The sequence below is a fragment of the Panicum virgatum genome, chromosome 2K (genome assembly GCF_016808335.1).
Source record: "Panicum virgatum strain AP13 chromosome 2K, P.virgatum_v5, whole genome shotgun sequence".
In the NCBI taxonomy this organism is placed as follows: domain Eukaryota; kingdom Viridiplantae; phylum Streptophyta; class Magnoliopsida; order Poales; family Poaceae; genus Panicum; species Panicum virgatum.
The window spans coordinates 8,565,218-8,589,634 of record NC_053137.1 but is presented as its reverse complement, the minus strand read 5'-3'; the positions used below and the strand labels follow the sequence as shown (position 1 = coordinate 8,589,634).

General features: G+C 43.3%; 1 protein-coding gene across 1 annotated transcript; it reads right to left on the bottom strand.

Annotated features, from left to right (window-relative positions):
- Positions 1-20,334: 20,334 nt before the first annotated feature.
- Positions 20,335-23,420, bottom strand: LOC120695884. Its single transcript, XM_039979095.1, has 3 exons — positions 22,716-23,420; positions 22,314-22,602; positions 20,335-20,468 (listed from the first exon to the last, which is right to left on the bottom strand). The coding sequence occupies exons 1-3, from the start codon at positions 23,418-23,420 to the stop codon at positions 20,449-20,451; spliced, it is 1,014 nt and encodes a 337-aa protein (XP_039835029.1). The 3' UTR covers positions 20,335-20,448.
- Between the last annotated feature and the right edge of the window lie 997 nt (positions 23,421-24,417).

The following is a 24,417-nucleotide window of genomic DNA, read 5'->3' as shown; positions in this document are numbered from 1 at the left end:
ATGTGCCACGTCCGTGCGTCCAGTGCCAATGGTCCCTGTGCGACGTCCGTGCTTCGCACGCGCCCGTCCACATGCCTTGGCATCTGCGCCCCCACGCGCCCGTGCTCATGCCCGCGCACTTCTGCCCGTATGTGGCGTGAAACCGCGAGAGTCGGCTCTGATACCACTGTAACGACCCGCCCCGGGAGAACGGCTAAGATCTACTCTACACGTTGAGTAAACCACACCTGCTAAATAACTCTCTTGCGCTTTCGTCCTCGTTTCGCGCAAAAGGTTGCAACCGAAGTTATTCAGTTTCCCTGGGCCTGGTATTTAAGCTGGTCTGGACTCAACTCAACTTCCAGTACGGGACTAAATTCGCGCCGCTACAGTAGCTGCTACAGTAACTCCGAATTCGGCCAGCCCATCTGGCCCATGGGCTGTTACGCATTGCAAGCTTAGAGGGTTTTTCTTCATTTTTATATTTTAAAAAAACTAAAATTTCAAAAATATATGTCCGTTCCAAGAAATTTTTTCAAAAATGGGACCCTATCGCCCATGGGGAGGGCAACAGGCCCCCTATCGCCCAGGCAGGGGGCGACATGCCTTTTTTGTATAAAAAAATTACAAACCGGTCCTCGGTCAGCACAGCGCGGGGGCTCGGTGGCGGGGGGTGGGGCGGTCGCCCCCCCCCCCAACGGTGGACAGGGGGCTGTCGCCCCCCTCGGGCGACAGGGTCCCCACCTCTATATAAGCCCCCACCCCCATTTTCTCCTCAATTGAGCCCAAAAATTCCACCAAAAATCCAGAAAAAAAGAGAGGAACTTCCACCAAAAATCCTGAAAAAAAAGAGAGGGGTGAGGAGAAGGGAAGTGGCGAAGCCCTGTCGGATTACGCACTTGTGATCTGCAGGTAATTATATTTGAATCCATTGATATTGTATAACAATTTAATATAATTAGTGCTATAGTAGAACAATTTAAGTACGAGTTCGAGGATAGAATTAATTTTTGGATAGTGAAATATAGAATTGTAAATTTATAATGACAGTACCTTATTGATATTACAACATCAGGCAATGGCTGCCTCCAAATCTGGAGTATTTTCATGGACCGAAGAAAAACCTAGTATAATACTTGATATCATGACACATCTTTTAATCAGTAAGAAGTTGGATCCATTAGCGGATGGTACGATAGAGATGGTGTTGTCCAAAATAGTAGAATTTAAAGATTTCACAATGTTTCGAGGTATTACAACGCAAGATGTAAAGGGACATCTGCTAGAACGTCGGAATATATACATGAGAGTATGTGAACTAGCGAATCATCCTAATGTAATTGGATTCTTACAAAGTTCTTGTAAGATATAGATGCGGCCAGAGGTGTATGAGATTTACACTAAGGTAACTCTCATTTAGTTCTAATTCCGTCCGTCATTTGGAATCTATATTTATAAAATAATAAAATCGTTGTTTAATTATATGCTAGGATTACCCTGAGGACATGGAGTTGATTAACAAATCGATACCAAATTTCCGTAAATTGGTATGTATCTTCGGTGGACTTATGCCGCAAACTAGGCGAATGAGGTGGAGAAGATCTTCGGGTAATAGTACTTGGCCTCCACAAGAACAGATGGCCGGAGGTTCGTCAAGTCATGCTGCAGCACCTCAATCACCAAGTTGTGTTAAATGGGATGACGACATGGATGACTTCATGCCCCCCAAACCATGGCCTCCAACACATGATGTTCCTCCCCCTATACATGAACCTAGATCCAGAAAAGAGAGAAAGGAAAAGGGAAGAGGTTCGTCAAGTCATGCTGCAGCACCTCAAGCACCAACTTGTGTTAACTGGGATGACGACATGGATGACTTTATGCCCCCCAAACCATGGCCTTCAACACATGATGTTCCTCCCCCTGTACATGAACCTAGATCCAGAAAAGAGAAAGGGAAATGCAAGAGGTTCGTCGAGCCATACTACACCACCTGCAGCACCACCATCTGTCAACTAGGATGACGACCTAGATGATTTCATGCCATGATCTATAACATATGATGTTCATCGGTTTAAGATGTATTCGCATTTAGTATTATTAATGTTGTATTATGCTTGTATGTATGTCTCGTACCTAACTTACATTCACTGGACATGTACATAATGTCGAGTTTGAATCGTAGTTAGTCCTAATGGAGCACCGAAGCATAAACATACCATCTATCGTATGTAATGGAAAATACGAGAGTGATTAGAAGCGAACATTGAAGTGTACAAATAAGTGGTCCATAGCTATCTCATTACAAATAAACATCAGAGATACAAACATCGGATATATCTAACCACCCCTAAGGCGTCGGACCCTCTTAGCCCTCTGCTGGGCACGGACATAGCCCTCGGAGTAGGTGTGACGATCCGGAGACCTCACCTGTCGCTCAGGACGCAAAAGGGGCTGCGGTGTCTGCTGCTGAGAGATCCCAAGTGGTGCTCCTCCTAGCTGTGAATACCCCAAGACACCGGGGTCACCGTGCACGCCAGGTGAGTCTAGAGTCAAGCTGTCGAGTTCGTCTATGGTGACGCTCTCGTTATCTAAAACGAACGTACTCGAAACAAACCCTGCGTAACATATAAACGTAAACCAACATATATTGCGTGGTAAATTAGTGAGTGTATTGAGAGAGTGTTTTGTACCAGGTCAAAAAGAGGAAAAGGTCCGGCGCCCGCATCGGGGTAGAATCCTACGTATAAAATGCGTATGTTAGCGTACACCTCGTGTCTTTTGTCATGACATGTAGAAATCGAAATACGAAACATAAACTAATATATGTAGGCCGGTATCTGTGGCCCCGGTACCATCCCTGGATACGGTCCGCCAACTGGTGGTGCCCCTCTAAACATTCAAGTATGGCCGGACGCAGTAGCTGGATCGTATCATGTTTGTGATATTAGTAAATATGTAGCAACACTTGATATAATTTTAAAGAGATATCTACGTTACCTGCAGTTGTGTAGTACTGAGACATCGGCTGGTGAGCGGTCGCCGGACACGGGAACGACGACGAGGCCTGGGACGACCCGTGGCTGTCTTCATACTGCACACGGCTTCCCAAGTTGTGCAGTACTGAACGCAACTGGTCACGCTGCCTCGACCATGCCTCTGTCTGCTCAAAATGGGTCATTGGAGATCCGGCACGTACCCTCGTCAGGTAAGTCGAGCAGTCCGTCTCTATCATGTTGCAAAGGCGAAACTGCATCCATTGAGTAAAGGAACAGTTAGTAACACATGAATTATCTTACGAATATTAATAAATATGTAAATATGATCAAGAGACTCACCGCGCCAGCTAGTGCCTCCACGTGGTGCCGGCATAGCCATCCTGAGGCCTCGCCTGGTGTGCCTGCGGGTGAGTGTCAACATAAATCAGACGAGCCCGAGTCCGGGGTAAGTACCACGTGAGGTAAGCCCTAAAGGAGCTGTCTGTGTGTGGTCCTGTTGGATGGACCAAGTGCTCGTCTGCCTGTTCCCATTGGTCCACCCACGGCTGAATCTTGGTGAGCCAATCAACTGAGTACGGCAAGCCACTCCTTGACAACCTACAAAAGTGGACGACGAAGAATCGTTAGATTCGACACGAATGTATGAGCCAAGTTCATTCATAATTACCTGTGGTCCTGGCGACTGACACACTCCAACGCGGTGGGCACCGGAAACTCCTGGCGCTGCCCAAACTGTCTCATGACTCTCCAGGGGCAATATGCCTCAACCGCGATGTTGTAAACCAGGACAGCTGTAGTAAGCCACAGGCTCGCATTCGCGGAGCAGTGCAAAGACAGGCCTACTGGTGCACGGGTAGCCACAGCCTCTGGGCTGTAAGGCTCCCAGACAACGTCCTCGGGCGTCAGCATGTCGAGCTCCGAAACAAACTCAGGATATGCGCGTCTAACCTGTGCATGCGCCCAGGACCTCTGCAGTCCGAATAAGTAAAATTAAAAGTGTACTAATGCATCGTGTAACAATGAATAATAAAATTAGATTTGTTGCGAACGTACCTGACGCCAGTTCCAGAGAGTTCCCATAGTGGGCCTGTCATCCTCCCCGTCGCCGTACATGGCCTTGTGGTAAGGCTCGTGGCTGACGATGGGCTGACCAACGGCTAGCCTCTCATACGACCAAAGTTGTAGCAGTAGTGGGCACCCCGCCAAGATAGCGTTCCCATGTGTCTTCGTGCAGCCGTCGCAGAGTCCACGGTAAGTGACTGCAAGTACCGCATCACCCCAGCTGTAGGGCGGTACGTCCTCGACCCCATCCGCAATCTCTCGTGCATACGGAAGGAGAATTCTATCGACCGAGTTGCCATGAGTGTTGTTGAACATGATGTAACCAAACAACCAAAGCAGGTACGCCTCCAACGATCTGGTCACACTGTACTCGTCGGCATCCGCAGACAACACAGTAGGCTGCATAAACAATTAAGATTAATAGTTTCAACTGACAATGCAACATGTGAATCGTAACAATTACACTTAAATATGCAATGAATACGTACTGTAAACTGTAGGAACCAGGTCTTCGAAGGACCTGCTGCTCGCGGGTGCGGGTTGATCGGACCTGCTTCTTCCACGCGGTGAACCAGGGCAAAATGGGCCTCCAGGTCATCATTCCACGAGGCCGCCACCACACGCGGACCTACAGCCTCCCCGACGATAGGGAGGCCGAGGAGGTAGGCCACATCCTGCAGCGTAGGAGTCATCTCTCCACACGGGAGGTGGAACGTGTGTGTCTCCGGCCTCCATCTGTCAACGAGCGCCGTCAAAAGGGATCGGTCGAGCTGAACAAGGCCACCCTCGACAAGACGGCCCAGAGTCAGTAGACCGGACTAACGTAACCTGCAATAAACAAAATTATTGAAACAAAGGAATACCAACGAATACATAAGTGATAAACAATAATATTTCATTACATACCTGTCAACCCAATCGTGGTGTATAGAGATCTGCTCCCCAGGTGGACGAGGACGTAGCACCTCTAGGTCTCGGTGCTCAACTGCTGCAAAGAAAGACTTGTGGCTCGAGTCGATAACTGGGTCTAGCAAGGAGTCCATCTCCATACCTACATTCAAAAATATATGAGAACACATAGGTACATATATGTCCCATACAAACTGGACGCACGATATTTATATATTACAGATAGCTTTGATACAAACTAGACGCATGATTGATACATAGGTACATATATGTTCCATACAAACTGGACGCATGATTGATACATAGGTACATATATGTTCCATATAAACTGGACGCACGATTACTACATATTACAGATAAGTTCGATACAAACTCCACGCACAATTAGTATATAGGTACAAACTGCACACTGGTGGATCATGACACCGAGTGCCTTCCACGAGCAATTCTCACCGATGGTCGTCTGAACGTAGGAGGTGCTCCATCTCTGGGATTTCCGGAAGGACCGGCGTCAGTAGCTCGTGAAGTGCATTCTAAGGACACTTCTTGTAGTTGTGACCCAATGCTCCACATTAGCTGCAACGCTTTTGTGCCTTGCTTGCCTCGGACTCGTCCATACTATTCCGAATACGACTTGTGTAATGGTGGCCTTTGCCTTTCTTAGTGGCTGGATCAGGAATAAACATCTTATCCTCATTATTCTGAATGAAAGGTCACACTATTCCAATCCCGTATACCTCATGTCCCCAGGTGGATACAGCTGCTTCCTTGCTGAAGTAAGGTGAAATAAATACTTCTGGCTGCAACCCAGACTATGCACATGCCGCAATGAGATGCGAGCATGGCAAATGCAATAACTTAGGCTTCATGCAGGAGCAGAAGGCTTTGCCATCTACTGTAATCAAACTCTCCTGTACCACCATATCTCTACGGATACCACGACTAGTTCTATCCTTGCATAGAACCTCAAAACTATGCTCCATTGTACCTGTCGATATGACGTGGTGTAGTTTGGCTTTTTCTATCTTTTGTTGCATATATTATGTCACTCTTGTAAAAAACTGAATTTGGGGGTTGCTGATGTTTATGCTTGCAGACATGTAACGCTCTCTGAAATACTTCATGCACCCATACATGATGAACTCAACAATTCTCACATGTGGAAAGGCACGACAACGCCGCATAACCATATTGAAATACTCTGCATGGTTCGTTGTCTGAATACCATACCGCATTCCGTTAGTATCATAAAGGAATGACCATTTCTCCTTAGGTGCACCTCGAATCCAGTGTGAAAATGGCTTCTCAATTGAATTCCTAGCCTCTGCAGCCTGAATCGTGCTGGTTCCTGATGCCCTTACCTTCACTTGCTCTGCAGTCAACTGATCAAGCATCTGTCATAAAGCATTGAATTTTCTCTATTAATTTTGGATGCACAACCTCTTAAACATGTTCTTAAGATCCTTGTTCTTGAAGTGGTCATAGAAGTTTGCACCCATATGCCTAATGCACCACCTGTTGTGGACATCGGGCCATAATGGAGGCATTGTCGCAGTTCCGCGTTGCAATTTCATTATTGATTGTAGCAGACCTGCATGCCTATCACTAATAAGGCACACATCTGGACGTGCAGCAACAACATGAACCTTCACTCGTTCAAGGAACCAATACCAACTGTCTAAGTTCTCATTCTCAACAAATGTAAATGCGAGCGGAACTATTTGGTTGTTGCAATCTACCCCGATTGTGGTGAGTATCTGACTTTTATACCTTCCAGTCAGAAATGTGCCATCAATGCAAATCACCGGAAGACAATACTGAAATGCCCTAACACAGGCACCTAGGCAAAAGAAGGCTCATTGCAGAATGCTTTGACCCTAGTCACGGATGGTACGAGGTATGTGTCATAAAAGCTTACAGGATTTCTAGCAGCAACCTGGGATAACATACGAGGTAGGTTATCATATGATGCCTCGTATGTGCCGAACCGCATCTCGAACACCTTTTGTTTAGCCCGTCATGCCTTCAAATAATTAATGGTGTACTGGTAAGTCTGCTCAATGTGTCGAACAATCATTTTTTGCTCATAATTTAGGTTGTCCATAATCAACCCATATATTTGCTTTGCAACAAAGTCGCATGATATATTGCGATGCGAGGGCTTAACTTCTGACAGCAAACAAGTGTGCTCTGTCACAATGGAACATTTCCAGTTCAACATCTATTTTCCCTTGAATGCATGTACTCGCCATGGACATCCATCATTCACACACTTCACCTCATATTCTTTACTGCCAGACTTCACGACTCTAAATTCTCGCTTCAATGATATTGCCCATACTCTCACAGCATCTTTTACGGCTTTAATATTTGGATATGTTGCACCTTGCACTACCTCATTCTCTCTGTACTCCCACTCCTGATTTCGTACGTCTTCTACGACATGATTGTCAAAACCATGCTCCTTCCACTCTTTTGGTAATGAGTACTGCTCGTCATCAGATGAGCCCTCATATTCTTCCATCTCCATTGTGGCTTGGTCTTCTGCCTCCATCTCGTCCACGATGCTATGTATCCTCTCTCCCTCATCAGCAAGGCCCTGTGGTCCGATGTTTTGGTTCTCTATCTCTTCTGACTCATCTTGCTCAACATAGTTGGTCTCTCTTCGAATACTCGGAGTTGCTTGATCTGCACTATGTTGGATTTCATTTTGTGTCTTCTCCCGAGTTTGAACAAGAATGGCCAGAGGCCACCTACGCTCTAGAGCTGCTTGCATGTACTTCTTCCAGTCATCAGTGTTGTGTATCATCATCAATTCCCATAAATCACTTTCTACTTCCCAATTAACAAGAGAATGGACGGTCATCACATGTGTCTCCGGATCAACACGGAACCCACGCTGCAGCCACTTATATATGGAACCAAAACTCCTCTCCAGAGGTTTATCTATGGCGCTAGATGTGCACTTAAAGGCAGAAAGATCTACTCCATTTGGCCCATACAAAATATTGTAGTCACCAAAAATACTTGAAACTGCATCTTGCTCGACATATCTGTATATCACAGAATACTTATCGAGTTATACTCTTTACTTCACTACCTTATTCAATAATCCGTAAAAACAAAGTATGGATTTCAACTACAACATTTAAGCATTCATAACTACGTGATGACACTCAAATTCTATATTGCATATGCGAAATTCTATTCTAAATCGTAATTAATTTATAAACACGTCTCTAATAGTACTGCAATTGTAATAATAAACGCGTAGTCTTAATTTCCTAAACTAATAATAAATGCGTATCCTAAACTCCTACTTAAATTGGTTCTAATATAGCACTAATTAAATTTAATTACTCTACAATATCAATGGAAAAATACATAAGTTAAATATAAATACCTGCAGATCACAAGTGCGGAATTCGGCAGGGCTTCGCCGCTTCCCTTGTCCTCACCCCTCTTTTTTTTCTGGATTTTTGGTGGAAATTTTAGGCTCAAATGAGGAGGAAATGGGGGTGGAGGGCTTATATAAAGGGGGGACCCTATCGCCCGAGAGCGGGGCGACCCTCCCGCCCCGAGCCCCCGCGCCGCGCTGATCGAGGACCGGTTTGTAATTTTTTTTACAAAAAAGGCCTGTCGCCCCCTGCCTGAGCGACAGGGGCTGTCGCCCTCCCCATGGGCGTGCCCATTTTTGAAATTTCTTGGAACGACCATATATTTTTGAAATTTTATTTTTTTTAAATATAAAAATGAAAAAAAAAGACAGCTTAAATCTCACGGGAACTAGGGTACAACTGGGCTTACTATCTTACTGACAGGCTGTCTGTCCAAATTGTTTGCCAGAATCAAATCCTGAACTAGGGATGCAAGTTATGTATATTTTAGGTCACTGGGTCAATCCAAAAAGTTGATAAAATGAATTAGAATGATATTCTACGTAAATAATTTGGGAGGAGAAATAAACTAAACTGACATACCATCATAATTAATTAATTGAGCAAAAAAACACTATTAGGTACCCACTCATCCTTATGAACAATAATGCTACGCAATTCTGACTCTCATTGCAAGCTTTAGTTTCATAATGCTGACATTGAGTGGCGGGGTACAGCCGGCACTACCATCTTACTGACAAGCCCAGGAGGCCAGGAATTATATAAACTAGTAGGCTGTGGCCTGAAGGCCTACAGAACATGAGCACGAAAAAAATTACAGGACCTAAAAGTTACTCCATCACACAGAAGACACATTCACTAGCAGCTTGAGTTTTTTTTCACGAACTTTAAGCACCAACTCTTGGATCCTCGCCTGTAGATGCCACACTGAATGCTGCAGAAAATTTGAAGACAACATGAGCAAAACAGAGAACCGATACGGTTTCAATGAATTCAATAACCACATGCACCAGCAAATTGGCGCTAGCTAATGACACTGAATGCTGCAGAAAATTTGAAGATAATGACAGCGCAGACCCAAGAACACTAACTCGCGCAACACACACGAGCACACCTTTGGAACACACACGAGAGAGACGGCGACAGACATCTTTATTGGAGTGTTGAACTGATGAACTCACAACTATATGATATACATACAGTCCTAATCTATCACAACCCCAACTCTCTACTCTCTTACAAAAGAGGGCTACTGCCCCTTTTATGGGGCTCAAGGTCGGTTTGCCACAGTAACCGACGTGCTACAGTAACCGACTTAGACATGACAGCACACCATGGCTGCAGCTAGAAATCAAGATCAACTTGATCTTTTCTACTATATGCAGCCCCTTTGACACACTACACATGCATCTACATATGCCTACATGACAATATTATGTCCAACAGATAACATGAGCAAAACAAAGAACCGAGAAGGTTTCAATGAATAGATGTTGCTCAATAACCACAACAAATTAGCGCTAGCTAATGACAACTATCTTAGAGATAGAAATGAATGCGAGTCAGGACAGGCAGAGGCGCAGGGCCTTATATGCTTCTTGTTTCCATGTGGTAAGTTGGTATTTTAAGATGTTTGGACTTGCTTTCTGCCTAATGCAAGAGTGTCATGTACGCCACATAACAGTCCAAAATATTGTTACATGCATGACTGAAATAATTGCATGTTTCGGAACTTTCTTCTATCTAAATAAGCTATGAGTTATTCCAGAATGTTATTGTTAAGCTTTGCTTGTTCTTTTTGTTGATGCTAAGGTCGTCTTGGCTGAAATATTTGCCAATTGCCATGCCACTTCCATCGTAGCATTTCTTTGCTCCACGATCAAGCCCTTCGGTAACATTGCCATCTATGCAATATTAAAAGGTGAACAGTTGCCAATTTTTTAAAAAATTATTAATATTTCCTGGAGTCGGCTTTCAAATTTGAAAATATTGGTGATTAGAAGAAACCTTTTAGATCCCAATAAGTGACAACATTACATTGTTTCAGTTTTTATGATACATTCAAAAATTAAGGGGCAATCCCTGTTGCAGATAATGTGATGTGGAGGAATTAACTAGTGTGGCTGTTCTAAAGATAAGTAGAACCAATGTCTGCATCACCATTCAGCATGAGGTTAATCATGAAGGCACTATATTCAATATTCATTGTGTAGCTAGCTTTATTTCTTCTGTGCTATGCATATTAGAAGGAAGCTACTTAAAAGCTTGTTCGGTTAATCCCCTCCCCAACAGGATTGAGGGGTATTTTAACTTGTTGGGGCTTTTTGATGTGCTGGATGATCTGATAGGCATTGTCAAGATATATGCAAATTCTCATTGCTTTATTTCATATGTTTCCAAGATAGTTCAAATTTGGGTCATATACATATGGCATCCTACAAGTTTTGGTGATGGAAGATCATATACAAGGACAGAATATCCAATGCCCTTTTGCCCTTGACATGCAACTAATGTATAGGAAGCGTCGTGCACTTTTAAAAACATATGCAAATATTATTGAATTGTGCCACTAATGCATTCAGAGTGATATTTTCCTTATGAAATTAATCATTTGTAGAATTCTTTCTGAATCAAAAGCTTATACTAATTTAATACCCTTTGGTATACCAAACTTAACGAATTTGATGATAGTGCACATGCTTCTTGATAACTGAAAGTGAAAAGGAGGTGGTGCTGTTGTTTCATATGGAGATAGCCCATGAAAATTTGTGGCTGCTACCACGAAGGCATAATATTGGGCATCAGATCTGAATTGTTGCAAATCGTGTTTGACTAATTACTACTAAACAACACTATCTTGTCTTCCAACAGACAGAAAACTTGTGCAAAATCATGAAGACTCAAAATTCTAGAGAAACAGGCACTAGGTAGAGGTAACATTGCTTAATATGACATTGTAATATTCCAGTGCCATAAATGATAAAAACTAGGTCGAAGTAACACTGTACACATGCAGCATATAGTACTGTCCACATTTTCATGTTAATAACTGAAACATTATTATTTTTCGCGACCGTGCCTGGGCACGTTTTTCATTAAGAAGAACTGAAACATTATTGATTCAAAAAAATATTGTGAAATCAAAGACTGCGCAGAAGTGTACCTGGAGTATGGAAGCTGATATACGGAATAATTTCTTCCCCGCTATCGACGCCTTCTGCTTTCCTGAGGTCCATGGACTTCAAATCAGCTACATAGAATCCATTACTAGTGCCCAGGTAAACCATACCACCACCATCCGCAAATCCAACAGCATCAAATGACCGCATGATGGCACTCTCAGGGACCAGCGTCTCGCGATCTATGACTGCTCTGCGTCCATCCCATATCTCCATTAGGTTCAGCCTCCCACAACCACAGGTGGAGTCCGGACCCCTTGACAGTGATGCATCCCAGCCCACCACCCTCTACAGTCATGAGCACGATGTGCAGATTGGACATCGGCGGTGGGTCAATCACAGTCATTTCCCGTGTGCCCAAATCGTACTTGAGGATTTTACGCCTATTCATAACTGTGGAGACAATGTAGAGCGCGTTCCCCACATGAGCGCAACGCCCCCCGTTCCCCACATGAGCGCAACGCCTCCCCTCGAAAGGCAAAGCAGAGGGCGGAACAGAGGTGGGCTCACTCCAGACATCAGCTTCGGATGTGTACAAGTAGGCGGACACCCCCGCGGGGTGAGAGACGACGAAAACCACGGTGAAAGGCTGGCGGCGGCAGTCGAGGTGGTCGCAGCGTTCCGCCACTTCCGCGCAGAGCACCGCTGCTTTGAAGGCGTACACGCGTCGGAAATCCGGCGGCAAGCCGGGCGCGGGCAGTTCCCGCAGCTCGTCCGCGACGGGATCCCAGACAGCGAGGGTGGGGCCGCCGGCGGGTTCGTGCCACGGCTCTCTGCGGAGGAGGACGCGGCCGGAGCGAGGGTTTGGTGGTCGAGTCTCGACTCTCGAGTGTGTGGGGGAGAGAGAGAGGGGTGCGCAGCTGGTCCGGTTCAACCAGCTCGAGGGGTGGAGAGTCTCTGTCATGTGGGACCACGGTTCGACATCAGACAGAAGTTGTTCTGAGAGCCTGCTTATTGCTTGATTGACTTCTAGTAATTTTTACTCGGCTGAAATCAAAGGTATGCCCAGAGTAATAAGCTAAAATCAACAGCTAACAAAGTAATCACCACGTTACGCCTTCACTAAAAACATCTCCAGCAGATTATTTATCTCTTATATATACTATACTGTATATCCATCACCAATAATATATTTTACTTTTTTGTTAGTCAGTGTTGTAAAAGATTATTTAAAGGATATCGTGGAAGGATGAATCCCCTATATTTGAGCAAGGAGGAGGTGTATTTTGGCAATCATAAAAAATATTTTGGTATTGATGATGAAATCGGTAATATATTGGAACATCTCTTGCTACCAAAAGAATAATTTTTTCGACATTAGGGAAAAGAATAAGTAATCTGCCGGAGATACTCTAAATTCAACTACTAGTAGATTTGTAGGGTTGAAGCATACTATAGCCTATTTTGGCAATCATAAAAAATATTTTGGTATTGATGATGAAATCGGTAATATATTGGAACATCTCTTGCTACCAAAAGAATAATTTTTTCGACATTAGGGAAAGGAATAAGTAATCTACCGGAGATACTCTAAATTCAACTACCAGTAGATTTGTAGGGTTGAAGCATACTATAGCCTTTGGGTGTGCGCAACCCGCTGCTGCAGCAAGTTGTCACGAGCAAAAGTCGAAAGGGGATATTGTCCTGGAATCCCTTTTACAGCTAGGACCCTGTATTTCCTGCGAATTCTGCACAAACAATTCGTTCTGATCATTGGATCCGGGAACCCCATTCCGAATAAAGTGCGCCCCCCCCCCCACCCCCAAAGAATCAAGATTGATGCATGAAAAATTGGAAATGCATAGCCGGCTGCTTTATTCCCTGTCTTTTGATCCTTTCACACTGACTCCACCTCTTCCGACGATCCTCTCAACACAAGATGCTGTAGCAACAAATAAATCAAGTCGAAAGCAACACATACAGGTTTCATAAAGAAAGTTCCAAAAAAAGAGAGAAAATAAACATACAGGTAAACGAACTCATCAAGCTCCATACAGGCAGCAGCGCTGCTAAGAATTACTAAGCAGGAACATGTTGTACATGAGTCCAGGATGCACAAAATCAGTAAATCACGCATCTATATACCGCACGTATACGGTTGATACAAATCATGGCGAGGAACAACTCAACACAACTAACCCACACAAAAAGCTCAAAGCAAACCGCCGGGTGCACCCTTGAGCGCCGGGGTCTCGATTCAGGAGACGAACACGATGGAGGGGTCGCAGCAGCACTCGTCGAGGAGGCAGCAGCAGCACAGCGCCGCCAGGCTGCGATAGAGAATATTTAGTCAGGAGGATTATTACAGGATCGCAGGAAGCGATCGGTGTCAAGAATTAACGAACTGGAAGTTCGCCGAGAACGAAGTAAAAGCAACCGAATGATCAAGGTGGTAGAGCAACGTACCAGCCCTCGAGGAATCCCGGCGACCGCGGCGGCGGCGGCGCCGCGTACTGGTACTGCGGCGGCGCCATCACCGGCGGGCCCTGGTACGGACCCTGCTGGTAGTAACCTTGCGCTGGGTACGGGTAGCCGCCGTGCCTCGGGTCGCTCATCCTCGATCGACCGTACGTGCCCCGCCGAGTTCCTCGATCGGTCAGAGCACGCCCGCAGGCGACGGGAGAGAGGCAGCGGTAGACCGGTAGTGAGGACTGGCGGTTACAGCCTTACAGGGTTAATTAGCTCCCCTCTGCGAGCTGCTTGTGCGCGTACGTTTATATATATGGAGAAGGATCGAAGATGCCGTCGACGACGCCGGCCGGCCGATGAGGCCGAATCTGCCGGCCGCGTCAGCGCCGGCGCGGACGGGCGATTCCCCGGCTGCTGGCGCACTGCCGCCGGCACCCGTTGGCAACGAGCTTTGCTGCTTCAGTTTGCGCGGACGGGTGGGGGCAAAAGCATCACGTGTATTTATTCTCTTCTAATAATCTTCGTCCCGGGAATCATCGGCCGCCGTGAGTTTCAGTTGATTCTGTTTACACGTATGAGAACACGGCCGGTTTCGTCAGAGTTGGACCATTGGGGTAGCTGTCTAGTACTAGCTAGCTAGTGAAGCAGTTGGGTGAGACTTGCTTGGGAGATGGATGATCGAGGTGGCGCTCGACCACGTATACCCAAACCACTCCACTCGCGGGCAGATGATCGGTGCCTATGGCCAGCAGGACGGCGAAGCAACCGGCCTGCTGCTTTTTTCGCTCTACCAACTCGACCTCCATTCTGGATATACATGCTGTCGTAAAGTTGAGCTTCAAGTTCAAGCTCTAGAACGAAATTAAACAACAACAGCAACAACAAGGTGTTGTTCACTGAATGTGTCCGGGGAGACTCGTGCAGGGCTGTAAGATAGACGCCTCTATTTCTGAATGCGCGTTGGGACGAATGGAATCCGATTCGATTCGAAGCGTGGGCTTAGACAAATCCCGTGGCGTGTTTCCTTTAGTAAGTTTCCTTTAATAATCTTTACAGGAGCAAGCGCTGCAAAAAGCATGTCGCGAAGAGGGAACACCACGCACGGAATTGAAGAAGCACAGGGCCGGGGAACTTCCCACCCAAAATCTAAACGAAAGCATCGAATGCAGTTTTTGCAACAACAGCGCAAAACAATTACTTATTGCCACTCGGGCTAACTTCGTTTCTTTTTAAACTCACTAGCAAATATAACCGTGCGTTGCTACGCGAGGCTATATCCATAAATATATTGATTAGCATATAGGACGAGTTTTTTCTACACTCGCGTGTAGTTACTCTCATCATCAGTATACTACCGTGTGTATGTTCTCATACTCATTTATCACTTTGAGTATGTTCATATACTTATCTATTATATTATTAAAGGAGTGTTAAAAGAAGCCACCACGTTCGCCGAGAGGGTCTAGAAATTCCCACATTAATCTAAAAAAGAGAAGAATTTGCACCGTTGGATTTTATGAAGATCTAACGGTTCAAACTAACTCAAGAGTTCATATCAAATACGATTAATAAATAGCTAATTTCGGATTTAAAAAATTAAGGAAAATTAAGACATGGCAAAGAGTCCATGCTGAATACTATTAGTAAATAGTTTAATTCGGAATTAAAAAAATAAGGAAATTAGGGCTTAATCAAAGAGTCCATGTTGAATACAATTACTAAATAGGAAAATTCTGAATTATCAAATTAAAAAAAATAGCAGTACCACTAGATAAAAATTAATATTAGCTGAATAGCTAAATTTAAAATTAAAAGTATAAATTCTATTATATTATTAAGGGAGTGTTAAAACAAGCCACCACGTTCGTCGAGAGGGTCTAGAAATTCCTACGTTATTCTATGACTGTCCAACTGTTGTCAGTTGACTAATTTTTTAGTATGTCATATTGTTAATACCTGTTAAAAGTTGTTAATACCTGTTAAAAGTTTTTGCAAACGGATTATGCGTTCTGTACGATTGAAGAAGAGGGGGCATGGGTAATACGTGAGCTTGATGGAAAAACATATATTTTAGAATTAATCTGGACTGTTAATACCTCTTTGCAAAGAGATAATGTTGACTTGAATTCCTAGCAACTACTGGTAGCTAGCAGCATGGTGGTCGCCGGCAACAGGCTGGCAGAGGGAGCCTCCGACGCGATGTGCCCCCGGTGTCGTGGCACTGCACCGACGTGAAGGGATGTCGAAGATGGATGTACGGACGATTTCGTGATGATGATGGAGTACAGAAACGCGATGAGATGTCAAATACGATTAATAAATAGCTAATTTCGAATTTAAAAAATTAAAAAAAAAGACATGACAAAGAGTATATACCAAATACGATTAGTAAATATAGCTTAATTTGGAATTAAAAAAAATAAGAAAATTAGGACTTAACCAAACAGTCCATGTTGAATACAATTACTAAATAGGCAAATTCGGAATTATAAAATTAAAAAAATTAGCATTGTCACACGATAAAAAAATTATTATTAGCCAAATAGCTAAAATAAAAATTAAAAGTATAAAAAAATTGGCATCAAATATGATTAATAAATAGATAAATGCAAGAACTAGAATAAAAAATTATTGTTGATGTGTGTAGTGATTATGAATCATATTAAGAAGAAAAATAGCTAAATAAATAGTATCAAATGCAATAATAAAAATCCAAGTTTGAGTTTCATGGCAAATAAAGTTAATAAATACTCCAAATTAACGAAGATTTAAATAGTATTTGTGTATAGGATTTACACCATTCGATTTAATGAAGATCTAACGATCTAAATTGGACAAAAGAGTCCATGTCCAATTTAATGAGATGCAATATTTTAAACTACCAAAAAGTGTCTGTATCCAATTAAAGTTAAATACAGGGTCTGCATGACATAAAAACTCATGTTACCATCTATGTCTCGCATTAACCTTTCTTAAAGATGCAAAAAAAAATGGCAGCAGCATAAGTGTGACAACACGACCATAGTTGTATTGTATTGGTACTATTGAAAGAGATAATTGCTTTGAAAAATCTTTGGAACGCCCTGCACTACGACGCGACCATAGTCTTTGTCCGAGATTCCGAATCACAACTTTTTGAGTCTCAAGAACGTCCTGCAGTACATGCAGCTGCATGAAGCACACTGGATTCTACTCAAAATCATTGCCGAACTCAATCAATCCATTTCTTCTTGAGCAACCAAACGTCAAGATAGGGACGAAAAAATAATGATGATGCGCATAGTTTCACATATTGCAATCTATTGCAAAACCATTGGCACCTTATGATTGGAAGTGTGGGCCAATGAATACGCAGACGAATTAATATGAGAGAAATATCCGCTAAAGAACCAATGCTTTCTCCAAACAAGAATTATCATCATAAATATTGTATATTCTTGAACAACTTTAGTTATACAAACTAATTTGATGGTGGTCAACAAAGAATTATGATTATATGGGCATATAAATAGTTCCATACAAGTAATAATCACTGGGATAAAGGGTAAAACACCGAAACCTACAAATAAATGTGACTATTATTAGCTCAATCTAAATAGATGCATGGGAAAAATCAGGGAGTTAGTCATGTGAGGAATCAAATAGCATAGATAATTATTAACATTATTATCCCCATCTAATCTTCTATAAGTACACACTAGGCATGGAACACAAATGTGATCGATACCTCTAAAGAAGTATAGAGAAAGAGAAGAGAAAAAGATAAAGAAGCACCAAGATTGAACGGGTAAGGAAAGTCGAAAAAAGAGAATAGAAAAAGAAGGCAGGAAAAATGAGAAAATGAGGGCAAAAGAATAGGACAAAAGTGAATTTATTGGTTTAGTCTATAAATAATATCATTAGAATGAGAAAAATATTAAATTATAGCCATGTCATGTTGGACATTTGACATCTTTCATATATTCATGAAAAAATAGAAGAAGCGCGAACGGTTTTCAAAACAGTTCTATATCCATAAAAAAGCTGCTCCATCAAAGAAGCCACAACTGAAATTATTTTAGCCACAGATATAGGCCTGAAGCCCTGCTAATCTATCTCAAAGTTGATTGCCTACAGTACAAAATCAAATGATTCAAACAAATGTACGCTGTCGATGCTCCTCTTCGCTCAGAAAAAAAAACCCTGAGGCACAATACTAAACAGGAAACTTCTCCATTAGATGCATCGGATGCGATACACACTAATCGATTTCAAATATACCGAGGAACAAAATAGAAGAGAGAGAAATCAATAAAAATTGCTAGAGAAAATGAAAAATAAAGAAAAGAGTTAGAAACAACAACAAAGATATATATGAAACTATCTATCACCGAGATGACAAAACTCTAAAGTAGATCAATATATGTAGTCATATGGGCTAAAAACAAATAAATTGTGCAGTAACCAAAGTGGGAAAAATAATAATAGGTTCGGTTAAATAAAAAATTTAAAACATATATGCATTAACATAGCACACATATATATAAGTTTTGCATAACATTTATTTACCAAAGCCAGCAGGAGGCCTCAACTTATTTTTTAACATAACTTTTTTTTGTCTAATCCATGATCATTTTTATTTCGCTCCGATGATGAGTCAGGTCTAGATCTGCTAGATGGTACTTAAGTGCTCTAACAACTATACTAGATATATTTTCGCTAAATATTAATCAAAATATTGCAAGATACAAATCGAACTCTAACATCTAAATTACAGATTGTTGGCAAACATAACTATCAAATACATATAAATATATTTCATAATTATAAAAAACTTTATATGAATACAATTATGTACAATTTGCTCTGTATTCAAGGTGACCCAAAATTGAATTCAATCCTCAAATTTAGATTTTGCAGGTTTAAGTACTAAAATATGCAACTATAATATAGAATAAAGCAACATAAAAAGTAATGATTGATATGAACTCATGTGCATAGAAAGCTGCAAGTAGTATAATATTCAACAAGAGCAAACGAGAGATAAATAAATTACAAAATACATCTCTTCTATCAATGTAAATATTTTTAAAGAATTAAATAAAAAACTAGCTACCTGCGCTATTAGCGCGGGCCACCTTGCTAGTTCTAACATACTTCAAAGGTATATACATGAAAAATTTCAAAAGCAGCCCTATTTTTTAAATATATATAATTATAACTTATTATTAGTATATAAAATAAGTATGTCCACATACTTTATGTATGGTTACATACCTAATGTATATACCATCACAGATGTTCAAGTATGATCACATACTTCATGTGCATACTCTTCGTTGGGTCAGATACGTAATATATGATGAGATATACATGAAGGAGTAGCTACAAGCGAGTGTAGAATGGAATTTTCCTATTGTAGTAACATAGTACGTGTCGAATGAGGACTTCAGTTTTTTTTTCTATTTTACTCGTAAAGCTTTAATTCTAAGTGGTTTCAGATCCTTAACTCAACATAGCTGTCACTCGGATTCTGATTAGGATTCCGATTGATGGATAAAAAAATCATTGTTTGCTTTAGTAATAGTAGAGATTAAGACATGCATCCACATATACATGCATGCAAGCATACTCACCCTATAAATGGACATCCAACGTCTAAAAAAGATTAGAACATGACAACTTGAGATTGACCAAATTATCATATACAAGTCTCTCTATTGATGGACACATTGCTTACCATTAAATATATAACATATTATCATAATTAATTACTAAATGGTTTACGTATGGAAAATCTAGGGATGTGGCTCAGTGTGACATATAGGAACTAGGAGGAGATAAAAAGAAAAGAATATGTTGAGCAATATTGCCATGGCTCCAATTAATGATACCGTCTTGGACAAAAGAAAATTGTCACCTCCTTTATTCCTGCAATTTTCAGGGGCACATACTGGCTTAGGTACTTGATATTATTGCACAATAAGAAGAAATATAGGAAGGACTACACAATTGTTGCCTGCCAAGCACCCGAGGTGACAGTTATGGATCTATTCACCAAGGCCTTTTTATTGTCTATATACAAAAAGTACCGAAGGAGGTATGAAAAATTGTAGCTTGAAATACATTGTTGGATCAGACTTTTCAGTAGCAATACCTTCAACAATATTCACAACAACATTCAAATGCTTTTAAGAATTCAGAAATTAAGTGGCATGGAAAAATTCGAGGGTCCCAATTTCAGCTACAAAGATCAATCTGACTCCTAAGAACGAGATAGTACATATCTACATGTAAACCAAATACAGAATGAGAACTACGGGAGGCGGATCGGAAGAATAACATCTGCTTATGTTTAGCCAGTGGAACCAGGTATAACCAGAAAGCCAGCACACACACACACACACACACACACACACACAGAGAGACACACACACACACACACACACACACACACCAGATGCCCAAATCCTGCATTCGACTTAAGCTAGCCCTTTGCTGCTGCCATCTTCAGATTTTGAAAACCGAAGGTCGTCATGCGAAAGCTTTTGCTACTGAAAGCCACAACAGTTGAAAAAACTGTTAGGGGGAATCAAGATAAGAAAACACTCAATGCAGTGTAAACACCCATTTATATAACATAGACATAACTGTAATGATATTAACAATATAGATTGTTACTATATCGATTATTGCTAATTTTTGTTCATTTTGATCACAAATGTAGTTTTACGATACTACTGAGTAGCTTCAATTCTTGATCCATTAGTAGTCCAGTATCGTTTTAAGTAACAAAAAAATAGCATTTAACTATTTATCAAGCATAAATCGGGTCCATAGCTTTGTGGTAGAGCATATTTGACTGCAGATCAAGAGTTCATGAACTTGGTTAGGCCCTTTGTATTTTATCATTTTCTTTTACTTAATGCTCAATATATTTATGCAGCACAAACAAGCATGAATCAGGCAAAATCAACCCAATCTTGAAAACCTATTATCTATGTATACTTAAAAGCGATGTTATTATCATTGAAAGAATGAAATGAAAAAAATTGGCCTAGGATTGTTTTTAGCCATCCAACTACTTGATTCTTTTGAATCATCAACATCATAATTATTTTATTGTTATTAAAATTATATGATACGACTTATCGATGTATTTTCTTATTGATGCTAATGCTTAGGGACAACCTCAAATGGCCTGCAGCAAGATTTCACTTTGTGATGCCACCACTTCATCCTCCCATTGGCATCTCCGGTGGCAAAACTAGTGTGGGATTCACTACCACCAGCCTATACTGCATTAATTCGGACACCGTGAAGCCCCCCTCCCTACCCCACCCAACCGTCGCCATCCACTTTATTAAATTTGCTGACATGACAGAGTTGTTACGAAGAGAGAGGAGGAGTGTCATGGAATGTGAGAAAAGTATCATCACCACAACACTCCTCTGGCTCGATTATCTAGTTCACAGTCTTGATAACTGTGCCGATGACACTTCTACTGAGACTGGTCTAAGTTGCTGGATTCAAAACCTATCACATAAAGGCTCCAAAAATCCTAGCCTTTTTTTTTGAAGCAACAGAGCAATCCCTCTTACCCTCTTTAGCAATCTTAATCTTACCGGTGATGACCTCATACTCATTGGGGATGGAGAGGATTGGGGAGGAGTGGTGTTTAGATTTTTACGAAAACATATCAATAATGCCAGGACCAAATGAGGTTTTCTGAATGCCAGTATCAGACTAACGATTAACTTCAATTTTGACGACATCATATTCAAAGTCAAATTGTGTTTTTATTAGGCAACAAACTTTGGCAGTTGGATAGAGATTGGACACATCATGACTCGTCTTCAACCTCGTGAGTAGAGCCCTATCTTCCTCCCTTGTGGTGTGACATCATTTTCTAGAAACAGAGCTCCCCTGCTCACCCTACCTCCTCCATCTAGGATGACATGGATGCCACTATTGCCCATCCGCCCGTCTGCTTTCCCTCTCCCCCGCCCCCTCACGGCCAATCTGGCGGTTTGATGTTGCCCGCCACCTTGCCACGCTGGATCATGCCCACTTCCACTACAACAACCTTGCTTTTATTGCCCTCTCTCAAGTTGCAGAGTAACCCGGATTGACATGTTTGAACCCATATTTTCAGGTGGGTCGAAAATAGCAGTTGTGTAAAACGAGACAAATGGAAGGAAGTAGGGGTGCAAATGGGTGATCTTATATGCACATCCATCCCTCTTTAATTTAAAATTTTGTACTACTACTTCAAAATAGGATTCCATTTTAAAAAGTAGTCAAAAAATATTGAAGGTGCACCTAAAGATCATCTATTTGCACGTGGAATGCGAATCAAATGTCACAAACATCAACTGACGATGGTGAAGAAAGCCCACCTTTTGACGACTCCCGCACGAGCACGATGTGCACGGCGGCGTTGTTCGGCGGCAGCTGCAGACGGAGTGGCAGGAGCTTCCCGTTGATGGGGCTACGGGAGCACATGATCACATCCTGGAGCCCCGTCTCCTCCTTCAGCATCTCCAGCAGCTCCTCCAGGCTCGTCCCGTTGAACGTCAGGTAGCTCGGCTCCTCGTCCGGGCTCACATCCCCGTCGTCGTCCCCGATGTGGTAGTGGATCGCTCGCCCCTCCACCTTGTGAAGCGGCACCGAGAAGGACTCCGTCGACTGCCCAAACGCAAGCAGTAGCTAGTCGATCACCAATTCACCATGCAGTCATTGACGACTAGCGATCTGATCTACGAATGTGTTTGCTTGGCCAATTTCATCCAACAGATCACCTCGAGCCTGTACAGGCCAGGAGCGGGGGGCGCGATGTAGCCCGGCGGCGGCGGCGGGGGCTGCGCTCTGAACGGCGCCGAGTGCTCTTCCCGATGGTGCGGCGGCGGCCTCAGAGCGGATGTCGGCACGGGAGCGGGAGACGGCGACGGTGATCGGGAGGGAGGCTTGTACGGTGGCGCGGGAGAAGGGTCGTCGGCGCCGGCGCCGGCGCCGGCATCGGAGGAGTCGGGTCCGGCCAAGATGGCCTGGACGACCTCGACGTCCCAGACGACCCACCCGGCGTGCCGGTGCGGGGTGTCGTGAGTCACGGAGTTCCTCCACGGCGGGAGCCCCGCGTTGGCCCGGAGGAAGTTGCCGTACCGGGTGCGGAGGCGCGCGCCGCGGGCGCGCTCTCTGCCGCCGCCGTCGTCGCGGACGGGCACCCACTCGACGGAGGAGTCGAGTCGGTGGGGCAGGGTCTGGAGCACCTTGCGGCCGGAGACGCCGAGGAGGAAGGGCTCGTTGGAGGCGGAGAGGTAGCGGCCGTAGCGGCTGCGGAGGCGGAGCACGCCGGGGGAGTGCGGGACCGGCTCCACCACCCACCGCGCGTTCGGGGACGCCGCGTTCCGGTCCTGGATCACGTGCGCCTCGTCCTCGTCCGCGTAAAGGTACTTGTCGTGGTGGCTCCGCAGCCGCACCGTCCTGGCGCGCTCGAACAGCTCCATCGTCGTCGGCGCGGCGGCGGCGGCGCGCCGCGGCGTGGTCCGATCCTCCTGTCGCGGTACGGTGGGCGAGCCACGGGGGATGGAGAGGCTTGACGACGGGGGCACGCGCGCGGTCGTGCCCGGATGCCGGCCGGTGGTGGTGCGCGTGGGAGTGGGCGGGACGCGCTCCGGGGGTTGCGCGCTCGTCGTGGCTATTATGAGCGGAGACGACACAACATGGCGCATGGGAGTTTTGAGCGGTGGTGACACATGCAACAAGGCTCGTCCGCTCTAGTGCAATCATCGGAGGATATGGCCGTGTTTGCTAAAGTGTCAAATCAAGTTTACACAAAAAGACGAATGCCCGCATGGAGTACTAAATGAAGCCTATTTGCAAAACCTTTTCAGGGACGGATAAAACTTTTCGAGATGAATCTAATGACGGTAATTAATTGATGATTTGCTACAGTGATGCTACAGTACCATCCTCTAATCGCGCGGTCAAAGGCCTCATTAAAATCGTCTCGCGATTTACACGGGGGGTTGTGGAGGTGGTTTTGTAATTAGACTTCATTTGATACTCTAAATTAGTGGTCAAAGCTAGAAAAAAATTCCATGAAATCCAACCAAACACGGACAACCCAATGGAAGTGAGAGGCTACTGAAAGTAAAATAAAATCGATTTGTTATGTTACTCCACAGGCAAGAGATGTTGAAAACTAAAGAAAGTTATAAATCTTAGTCGGAGTATCCAAATTAAATTTCAATTTCACTAGAATGTTTCTAATAATAATAATATCTTGAAAATAAGACCACACTTGGCTATATTTTCAGAAGAATTTTATAAAATCATTTTTTAATATAAGATATTTAACTGTACTCCAAACAAATACTTTGATAATAGGAATAGGTCATTGGTTTCGACAAACAATAGACTAAACATGACGAACAAGAAGACTCGACCGTGCCAGCATTCGGGAACTAGGCATCATGATCATGTTAGTTATCCACATCGTGG